An 11,486-nucleotide genomic window follows, 5' to 3' on the forward strand; every position below is an offset into this window, starting at 1 on the left:
GCTAGACACATGCTGGGTGAAGCAGCTGCACTGCAGTGGTACTTCTGCAGAGATCCCCTTACTCTCTTTGCCATTTACACAAGACAATCACTTAAAAAACAAAATGAAAAACCAAGAAAACAACAAGGAATCCAACCCACAACAATTCCAGTATCATCTGCAGAATCAGCATCATTGAACACTTCACATTAACCATAAGAGCAATTCATTTAATGCAGTGACAACTTTATTGAAGGGGGAAAAAAAAAAACAGCACTTGTAAGTAAAGTTTTCACTTCATTACAGAGAAAGTTTTAAATTAGGAAAAAGATATTTTTTATCAATGTAGAAGTCAAACAGTGTAAATACCTAGAAAATGCACAACAGCAAAGAGGATCAGTACAAACAGTACGAAACTTCATAGAGAATTTCAGAGTTCGGTTTTTATTTTACAGAAAAATTCCACAGCTGTTAAAAACATTTAGTGTTGTCACATTACAGTGAGGCATGTGGTTTTAAGAAAATATACCATTTCTGTGCTTCCTGCTCTACATGGTCAGTATTTGGTATGGTTGTAAACATCAGTATTTAAGACAGAGGTGTTTAAGTGCCACCCTCCTCCTCAGATTTGAGGATCTACAATAACAGTGATCTTACTTTCATTAATGTGATTAAGTACCAAAACTAAGCAAGAGCTGTTCTCATAAACTCAGAGGCTCTTTCAATCTAGCACACAGTACAAGGGGATGGGCTTCAAGTGCCCACACTGCTCCATGAGGCAGTTCCCAGACCATGAGTTTCTAGCTGCATGTAAGCAACAGTGCCATAAGCCTCCAAATATATGGCATGTCAGCTGCAGCCTACCCACAAGTAGACTGTTATCCTGCACTGAGCTGGAAGCCACCCCATGGCAGAGTCTCTGTCCTCCTCCAAACTTGCCTTTAAGTATCCATACACAAAGCCTAATACACCGTTTTGAAATATGATTTCTTAAAACAATTTCAACTTGGTGCAGAAAGTTCTTTGTTCCTCATGAACAATCTTGTTACTATAAATACTAAGCAAGATGAAATTGCTGCCATCACTGTCACACCATCTCACACAGTACCAACATTCACAATGAACTCCATCGCAAAAAAACAGCAAAATTTGGAAGTAATGAAAAATCCCTACATTTCAGTGTATAAAACCCCAGTACTTTGTGAATAGATGACTATCATCCTCCCCATTTCCATTTCTACTACATCTGGAAAGTCAGCTGGTCCCCAATATGCACATTTCACACTAGAATGGTGTGCTAAGGCTGCTTGGATAAGGTTACTGTACTGCAAAAAAATAAAGGTGGATAGACAAGTTAACCAACAGTGAGGTTGGGCAAAATGTGCTTCCCAGGAGAACACCAAATCCTGCAGAGATGGGCATCCAGCATCATAAAAGTTTCTTTAGGAAAATCAGCCTTGAGTTAAGGCAGCTAAGCAAGGACTTTGGGAAGGAAGAAGCTTTGTGATTTAAACCACAAACATCTCTATTTGCAGTAGAGTGCACACAGCAACACTCCTGCCTTGAAGGACATTAAGACAGAAAGCTAGAGATCTCCAGAAATGCCCACCATGCACTCTGTCAAGCAGATAAACAAAGCTGACAATATAAAAAATTAACACAAAGTAGTTTCAGTGAGACACCAAAAAAAAAAAAAGAAAAAAGGTATAATGGTATAATCTGAATCAGACTGAAACTGATCAAGAGGGAACATTCATATACCACTTTACTCCCTGATTGTATAATAATCATATAAAGTATTTTAACAAAGTGGAGAAATTTTTTGCTAAACTTGGCAATAGTCTGAACATAATTATTTATAAGCAAGTAAGAATGTGAAGCATTTTGTTCTGATAGGGGAGTTATTTTAAATTAAAACTCCTTGTTGATGAAGCAACAAACCCTGAGTATGTTTCACATATTGGCAAGAAAATGGTGACTCTGTCCTACCACCTGACCTTCACAAGAACAGAATACAACACCAAAGGGCAACGTAAGCTCTAGTGGCACTCTAGTGATCCTTAGATCTTTGCCATCTCTCCTTAGGTTTCCTTCTTTGAAGGGCACAATTGCTTAGCCTCATATGGAAGCTAAAATCAAGTCAAGATTTGTTCTCCTCTCTTACTGATAAAAAAAAAAAAAAAAGGAGCTGCAGATCTGGAATTACACCTTTAAAAAGGACGGGAGGTAGAGGGGGGAATAATCCATTTAAGTTTACCCACTGCTTACTAGTAGGTTCCTAAATTTCCTTCTTGTAAGTGGTTGTGCTCACAACAGTCAGCTAAAAGGTTCCAGTTAGCGAGTATGCAAGTTGAAAAACTAACCTTCAGCACACCCAATTCTAGCGATCTTCTAAAGAACTGATAGGAGTTGGGGTGCCACAATCCTGCACAATCTGAAGCATTAAAAAAAAAAAAACCCAGAAGACAAATTCCATTATGTTGACTGCTGATGAGCCTGGAATGATGATCTGAGTGTAATTTCCCTGGAGATGGGAAGGAGAAATAATGTATGCTCTATTCACAGCATTTTCCAGTAACACCCAGAGAAGTTAAAACTTAAGAAAGATTGCAATGTAAAAGGCATCAGGGTTGCATTCAGTTGCCCTTATACAAAGGAATTCTGTAAACATTATCAAAGCCCTAATAAAAGACTAACATGGGTCTTCTGACAGATGTAAATTAGGTTTTGAATCTACTACCTGAAAAAATAAGACACACATCAGTTTAGACATTTGTTGTAGACCAGCCGGAGAAAATTCATAGCAGTATTCTTTAATTCCCCAACCTCTCTTGGGCATTTAACTAAATTTTCCCACAGATTATCTTTCGGTTTACCTATCATGCCCTCAGCTTTGCACTGTTTCTATGTTACAGCTGAGGGAGAAGAAAAGCAAGCACTTTGCTTCATGTGAAAAAGCTCAGCTTCCTACATTGTCCATATTGCCATTAGCTCTAGTGAAGTCAAAGAACTTGGTTTCCTGGCAGATGAAAAATTCTACTAACCATATTTCACATGTGCTTTTTCTAAGTTTTTACAGATTAAAGTGTCGCTTTCATGTATGTTAAGGAAGCATTATCAGTCTAAACTGAAAATTAAATACTTATTTATAGATACAAATATTTCACACTTACTCCCAAAACAGTCATTTAGAATTAAGTATTTTAGAAGTCTCATAATCCTAACATTTTGCAGGAGAGTAAGGAAAGGAAAGAATACCAATATTCCATTATCCAAGGCAAACAGTACAAAGAGTGACATAAGGCAATTAAAAAAAAAAAACAAACCAAAACAAACTGTCTTAAGAAATCAGTTGGCAACTGGTTTTCTTGGAAAGAGATCCTCTTGACTGGCATAGTCCCATCAGAGCCCAGGTCTCCATTTTACAGACTTCGCTTACTGCTTTCACAAAACTAAACACATAATTTTACATAAGAATTATCGTAACAAACTCTGGATCTCTGCCCAGTTCTTCTGCCAGACTGAACTTCATTTGATCACTAGCACCCTGTCTACAGACACCATTGCTCAGAAAACCAAGCAATTGCATAAGCTGAATTTAACACAAGGAGCTTCTAACAAGGTAAAAGGCACATATTTAAGACAGACGTAGGAAAACACATACGCAGTGATCTTTACATAGTTCCACTATGCTTCCTAGAACTTTGTGATGCATCCTGTATTCCTATTAGGACAGACAGACCGAAACACATTTCTTCACAGCATCCCTATAGACAGAAGAAAGGAACAAAACAAAAGAGAGTCACCTCAGTTACGCTGCTTGATGAGATTACTTCCATCCTGCTACCACACAGACACTGAGGACTTTAAAGACCAGCTGACAATGTATTAACTGCACTTACATAATTTGCATGACTACGTGAATGCATCAGAGACAAGTGGTCTGCTCACCATCCACCCAGCCAACTGCAATGTGAGTGACACCTCTATTGAGGCAGTGCTGATGGAGCAGGGTAGAGAACTGTGTGCTCAAACACAGACTAGTGCTCATGGGGAAGAGCAAAAAAAGAAAAGGTACACAGGAGAATACAATTATCTAATAGTATTTTAGACAACATTTACACATTCCAAAGGCAAAGTTTAAGTTCAGTGTGGCGTCACACACATTTTTTAAATGGGAAGCCCTCTAATTTTTGTTACATTTGTGTTCTCTCACTAGAGAAAATGCTCAGTTTCATTTTCAGATTTAACTACATGCATTTCCTCCCCCTAAAACACCACCGTAGAAAAACTCCTAAACCCATACATTGCAACAGTTCTATAAACAAATCTTCTGTATCGTTATATCAGCATTCAAGGCTGGGTTGGATGGGGCTTTGAGCAACCTGGTCTAGTGGAAGGTGTTCCTGTCTATGGCAGAAGGGTTGGAAGTAGACGATCTTAAGGTCCTTTACAATCCAAACCATTCTGTGCTTCCATGATTAAACTTCAAGATAACAAAAAGTAATGGAGTAGGAAAGATTACCTTGCATATGGTATGAAGGAAATGCTGTACCTAAGAAGAAAGATTCTTAAAGTTACTCTTTATGTCAGATTTTAATAAAAGTCACAAACAAGAACTCTTCCAATGCTCTAAACAGGCAACTAGAAGATAAAGCTTCATTTTGGTTATACAAGTTTGTGAGCACCAGAAACACATATCCTTGCAAGTCATCTTAGCCCAGCCATTTTGTGAAACGCTATGGCAAAAGTGAGGGACATATTGCAGAAGCATTTTAAATGTAGTTCTCTTGTACCTAATACTCTCCATGCTCCATTGCCTACAGGCAGGTAAGGACTGACTAAATCATATCAGCTTCTGTGCTGTCACTTCTGTGACATCACACAGAGCATGTTAACTTAAAGAACACCAACACTTAATTTGATTGGCATATTCAAATCATTTAACAAGACAAATTTAGGAGAGTGTCAAGTACCAGGAAACCCAGATAGTATGCAACAAAATGATTGAAAAGTAAAAGAAAAAAAAAAGCAGGTGTACTTCAAGCTGACAGAAATTAAACCTTCTAAGGAACTTTCCCAGAAATGGAGCCCTGAGCTCCATCTCCTAAGCTTCTGAAGTGGCACAATAGACCAAGAAGCAGGAACCAGTCAGCTTCTCATTCATACACTGGTTTGCACCTATCAAGATGGCAAGATAATTCTCCTTCCCCCAACTCACACAAGGTCAAAATCCACTCAATTCAGCTACTGATGTCAGGTGCAATAGAAAATTAAGTGTGTGGGGAAGAAATCACTTACCATGCCAAAGCAAAAAACTGTAAGATGCAGAAAAGCAGAGCGAGTCCTTCCTTATGCCACTGGAGAGAAGGGGGGAGGGAAGGAAGAAACATGGCAGAGACAACAGTGTAAGAATCTTGTTTTTAAAATATACTCCAGCCATACATATATATAGGACTCAAGTACTCACCCAGAAAGCAGAGCACAGTGTTAGTGTAAGACACAACTAGAAGAAAATAAAGAATTTCTATTAAACACAGAAACAGCTCCAGTTTTTAATCAATATTGTAACACAGTAACAGGTTTCTTCACAGAGATGGAAACAGACTACATAATTTCATAGTTTTATCCAATCCTGCATAAAAGTTCCCCATACTTAAAATGCTCTTGCTATTACATTTCTGAAATTAATTAAAGCAATGAGGAAATACCAGCATGGTACCTCCAGAAATTAATTTTATGGCTGCAAAGGAACAAGAGGAAGTGGTTCCTACAGTTCTTTTGCAATTATCAGCAGGTTCCTGCTTCATCCCACACACTTGTTGGAGTCACAGTTACAAACCATGCTGCATCTTTTTGCCCAAGTAAAACTTTCCAGTTATAACTAGTCTTTCTGTTTCTGTACATGCCACATTTCCTGTTGATTCTCAAGGTTACCAAGGGGTTGAGGTTATGTCATTAGTTAATTCTTACCAATTAAAAATACACTACACTTTCAAGAACTTTCAGCTACTGCTTCATAGCTCTCCTGCTTAATATAAAGTCCAACACAGCCATTCAAACAAGCACGTTTTTTTTTCGGGGGTGGGGGGGGGGGGGGGGGAAGGGGTGCACTGTGTTTTTACTACATTAAAACCTTAGAGGGGAGAAGGATACTCTGGATTATTTTCTGTTTTAACAGGAGCATCCTTTCAGTTCAAGTTTTTATCTTCAATTTATGACAGCACATTTAGCTGTAACAGATGGTCATACTTGATCTTCCTTCATCAACACCTAACAGCCTTTCAATACACACATATCACTGTGCTACTAAAGATTATAATGTGCATTTTTCTGCTGGAGTAAAAAATTGTTTAGTACTGCATATTCAAAGGAGTAAAACACACACTGCCAAAAAAATCAAACACTTCACCTCAACCACAACTATTGACGTTAAACATCGTTTTTCCATTAGTTTTAAGGTGGTGATTTGGATATTGGTCTAAATACCACATCATACATCTAACAACTGGCTTTATTCCAGTGAAGAACTTCCAGGCATCCTCCTTGCTTCAGGCATCCTAAATGCATACAAAACAAACACTTCCCACAGTAGGCTTCTTACTTGCTGATGATCTGACAGCAGTCATTTTCTCAAGCTCTATCAGTTGCCTGCAGTCTTCTCTGGGTGTTTAAAGAGAAAATATGATGCCTAGCAAACACTCCAAACACATTCACACTGAAAATGGGAGGACAGTTTTATGCAAGTTTAAACCACCTTCGAGTTTTTAGACTCTCCAAGAGAAAATGAGAAAGCTAAAAAGACCAAGAAGCATATGCACTTTGAACAAGAGTCTGAAACTTAGGAGCAGTTTTCACACACACAGTAGAAGTTTGGTTACAATTCCTACCTTCCAAAGATAAAATAATTCCAATGGCTGACTTCAGCTGAAGCCATTGCCAACTGGGACTATTTCTGTATTTTTAATGCAAGGTAACCAAGGCACCCCTCTCTGCTTTGTCAGGAAATTACAATTATCAAGGTAGAAATATCTACACAACTCTTTAAAGCACATCAGGTAGAATCTAAAAAGACTAAATTACACAAAACAGAATATCCATCAATTTCCATAGTACAACGTTTAAAAAAGTAGTTTCCCCATCTTTCATCTTTTAAATAACATGAAAATATGACGTTGTGACCTCAAGCATCTTCAAAAAGCATATGCATGGTTCACAAATGCCAGCTACAAACAATTCTCATTAAGCAGCATAACAACCGGGCTTCAGCTCAGTCTTTCATAATAGGAAGGTAGTTTTCTGGTGCTACAGTACCTTTCTACTAGAGTAGATATGCAGGATGTTTAATGTTTTAAGGCAAAAAAACAACAACCCCCCCCACCAGCTAAAACCAGTCACAAACACATCTTGAGATGTCAGATCAATGCATATGAAAGGACTTTACAATGAAAATAGTTTAGAGGTTAGCATGAGTTAAAACAGATTCCTTTGACACTTACTAGCATAACAACAGTAGCAATCAAACGTGTAGGGTCAAACATCCTTTTCAATTGTTTCATTGGTCCCATAAGAAAAAGAGTGCTGCGGAAAAGAAAACCAGATGAACACAGAGGTAGAAAGGCAAGAATGGAATAAGGAAAGATTCCTTATTAAGGAGGGTTATTTTGTATGCTGTCACATGGGGCAAGGAAACAGGATACACAATGAGAAAATCTATTTCTGCTTTTCTGCAACAGATTTATTCTATAATTTTATTCACACTTGTTCAGTTACAATTAACTAAGCAGAGCACAACTACCAAGCCAGAAGCATAGGTCAAGGTCAGCTTCAACTAGATCATTCCTAACATCTTAACAGATGCTTTTTTAACTTGCTATTCAAAACCACCAGCCACAGAGGCTCTGCACAGATTGCCAGTAATCCAGCTCAATTCCTCTACATAAAGGGCTGTTTTCAGGCCTGGATCCATTCTCTGATGCCTTACCAGATCTGCAGCCCTCATTTAAGAGCTCTGGTGATTGATACTGCATGAATTATGGAAGGCAAAAGTTTTATCTAGGGTGCTATTTCTGCCTCGTATACCGTGTTATTCTGTCTCATTACTACACGATTTCCAGTTGCATCCCTTGTGATTTCTAACATCTTGCCAGGTTTCCTCACTCTCGGACAGTTGTGCTGTCATAAAGTCAGCGGGACTATGCTTCAGGAACCTCAATGGCCATGAAGGCTTATCAAACACAGCTACCCTGACAGAGTGTCCCAGATATATTCACCACAACACACAGAACATTACCAAATGCAAAATGACAAAGTCTACTATATCTTGGGGGGGGGGGGGGGGGGGGAGGGTGTTAACAATAAGATAAGGAAAACCCTCAATGTTCAAAGTATGAGTTTGATTCTTCTTTACTGATGAGTAACTTCTACCTTGAATGCATTGTTAATAATGATAACAAAAAACATTACTATTTCAGGGCACTACTGGGGAAACACTGTTCTTTAAAATTCAACAAGACAGTGATCCACACAAGCAAATACTGTCACACAAATACAACAGTTTCTACCACTTATGCACCCTCACCTAGAATTCTGCTTTTACCTTCTCATCTTTACTAGGGAGCCAATATAAATGCAAAGATTTTTTACCTCCCAATAGATGCAATATTCCCCAGTGTATAAAACATTGCAAAGAGCAACAGCCCTTTCTTTGGTACCCACAGCAGACAACTACCCTAAAAAAGGAACATAGAAGGGGGAAAAAAGTTAATATTGTTTTTAAACTGCAAAATAAACATATCCCAGAAATCTCACAACACAAAAGAAATCTTAGGAAAACTTAAACCCAAACTGCAGAATCATATACACACAAGAGTAAACTGCATTTATTGCCATTCTTATAAAGAGTTAGTGCATTACATCTAACTGGAGCTGAGTCAGATGTCTTCCCTGAGACACAGAAAAATCAAGCAGTGGCATACAGCAAGGGTGCAATTACTTGGGCTCCTGAGACTCAAGTATCAGGAGAGATCATGCAAAAAGTCCTTACCAAGAATGAGAAAATGCATCCTAATGCAAAACAAGCAATGAAGCCTTTCATTCTGGTGCCCCAGCCTAGTGAAGTTGCATCAATAAGCTAGAAATGTGAAGAAAAATAGAGTGCATGTTATCACTTATGGAGCTGTGAGAGCAAATCCTGGATGATGATGATGACAGGGGGGTTGGAGCACTTCCCATATGAAGACAGGCTAAAGAATTGAGGCTGTTCAGCCTTGGGAAAAGGCTGTGTGGAGATCTCATAGCAGCCTTCCAGTATCTGAAGGGGGCCTACAAAGATACTGGGGAGGGACACTTCATTAGGGACTGTAGTGGTAGGACAAGGAGTAACAGGTTAAAACTTAAACAGGGGAAGTTTAGATTGGATATAAGGAAGAAATTCTTTACTGTAAGGGTGGTGAGGCACTGGAATGGGTTGCCCAGGGAAGTTGTGAATGCTCCATCCCTGGCAGTGTTCAAGGCCAGGCTGGACAGAGCCTTGGGTGATATGGTTTAGTGTGAGGTGTCCCTGCCCATGGCAGAGGGGTTGGAACTTGATGATCTTAAGGTCCTTTCCAACCCAAACTATTCTGTGAGTCTGTCACTAACACTAATAGAATTACTAACTTATTTATTAGATTTAATACAAGATCAAGTCTAAATTTCCTCCAGATGCTAAACTGTTTCCCAGCTCAAACGGTGCCTCCGTTTCTAAGCACCCTCCTCAGCAGCCTGTAGGAAGTGGGTTGCTGCCAAGTGGCAGCCCCATCAGGGAGCCCCCACCTGGAGCCCCTCCCACTGCCCCCACTGATCTGTACCCACATGGGGCTGCCCGTCCCGACACCGGCGATATTTTTACTTTTGTTATTCCGCCAGTTCCCCAAACAAACTGGTGCGTGTTGGGTTTCATGGGATCACACAACGGTCTGGGTGTGAAGGGGCTTCGAAGCTCACCCAGTTCTACGTCCCTCTGCCACAGGCACCTTCTGCTGAATCAGGTTGCTCCAAGCCCCCTACACCCTGGCCTTGAACACTGCCAGGGATGGGGCAGTCACAGCTTCTCTGGGCACCCTGTGCCAGTGCCTCATCAACCTCACAGTGAAGGATATGGCCAGTTTCCCTGCCCTCACAAAGCGCACATTCCCGTTCCCCCACTTTACTTCCGTGAACAGAAGGTAATGGTTCTCTCGGGAGACAGTCATCCTCTCTCACACCCAACCAAGCCTCGGCCCCTCTTCCGGCAGCGGCTGCTCGCGGGATAAAACACACGGTATTGCAAGAGTAAGTGCAACTCCGGAGGAGCCACTGCTCCCGGCAGCCCCCGCCCGGCTCCGTCCCGTTGAGCCGGAAGCCCAACAAGGGGCTGAGGCGGCACAAAGCAGTCCCACCGACCCACGCTGAGGGGCGACTCGGTCCTGCTCTCCCCACCACCCTGGCACGCACGTTTCCCCATCACACCACGGGAGGGAAGGAGGCAGGTGCTGGGGTCGCGGAACATTACCTCAGCCACACCGCTCGGCTCCTCCGCGTCGCGGCCGCTCAGCACCCGTTTCAGCTTGTCCATACCGCCCGCCTCGGCCCGCGCAGCTCAACCCCACACACTGCCGGACAGCTCTGCCCTTCCTCTCCTCGGGGACTACCAGCTCCAGCGTGCAGCGCGCTACCTGGATGCCGCAGGTAGATGAAGGCCAACTGAGCCGGCGCGGAGGATACCGGGGGATGTAGTCCGTGGGGCGGGGGAGGCGGGACCGCACCTGGTGGTGAGAGGCAAAAACCGGCCACCTGTGGGGCGTTATGAGGGGAGAAGTACTGGGAGACTTCCAGGGGCAGGGAGCTTGTTGGGGAATGGTGCCTCGCCATCACGGGAGTCGGGCGAGAGACGCTGAGAACGGTAGTGGAAGTGGCGCTGCTGGTCTTGTGCTCTCCGGACACGGCAGCCGCCCTATGGCGGCTCTCCTGGAGCAAGTGCACGGACTGCAAGTGAGACTGAGAAAGAGCAGCCCAGAAACTGTGTCCAGGTTCACGTGTTGGAGAGGGATTATCTTCATAGTAACTCATATGGTTGGTTTGGGTTTTTACGAGGCAGTAGGCACCCCACTTTCGCTAGGAGGCAGGGCTTTCTTACTCTTCCAAGTGTTACCTGGCAATGAGGAAGTTGAGATTTTGTACAGGACTCTATGTGTGAAAGCTTGTAAATCTTGAGTTTGGAATTGCAGGCAGCAGGAAAAACCTGTGCTTCCTTGCAAGCTCACAGACCTTGAGGAGAGCTGGGCAGCTGATAGATGAACCAGCTGGATCATCAGAAGTGTAACAGCTAACTTTGGAAAGGTTAGGAAGGCAGAAGTTATTTTGAAAAGCCTAGCAAAGCAGAAGGTACTTGTGTGCCTAAAGGAACTTGGTTCATTTGAATACTAAAAATCACACCTCTTGAGGTAAGAGACCCTTATGGAACATGTGTAGTGAATTAATATATA

At 41.6% G+C, this 11,486-nt stretch overlaps 1 protein-coding gene across 1 annotated transcript; it reads right to left on the reverse strand.

The window, feature by feature from the left end:
* Positions 1-204: 204 nt before the first annotated feature.
* Positions 205-10,686, reverse strand: SFT2D2 (SFT2 domain containing 2). The gene is made up of 8 exons (XM_005151599.3): positions 10,514-10,686; positions 9,026-9,112; positions 8,626-8,711; positions 7,479-7,560; positions 5,450-5,485; positions 5,281-5,339; positions 4,505-4,534; positions 205-3,746 (listed from the first exon to the last, which is right to left on the reverse strand). Exons 1-8 carry the CDS (start codon positions 10,574-10,576, stop codon positions 3,707-3,709), a joined length of 483 nt encoding a protein of 160 aa, XP_005151656.1. The 5' UTR covers positions 10,577-10,686; the 3' UTR covers positions 205-3,706.
* Positions 10,687-11,486: the final 800 nt, after the last annotated feature.

This window comes from Melopsittacus undulatus, chromosome 2, assembly GCF_012275295.1.
Source record: "Melopsittacus undulatus isolate bMelUnd1 chromosome 2, bMelUnd1.mat.Z, whole genome shotgun sequence".
NCBI classification, from domain to species: Eukaryota; Metazoa; Chordata; class Aves; order Psittaciformes; family Psittaculidae; genus Melopsittacus; species Melopsittacus undulatus.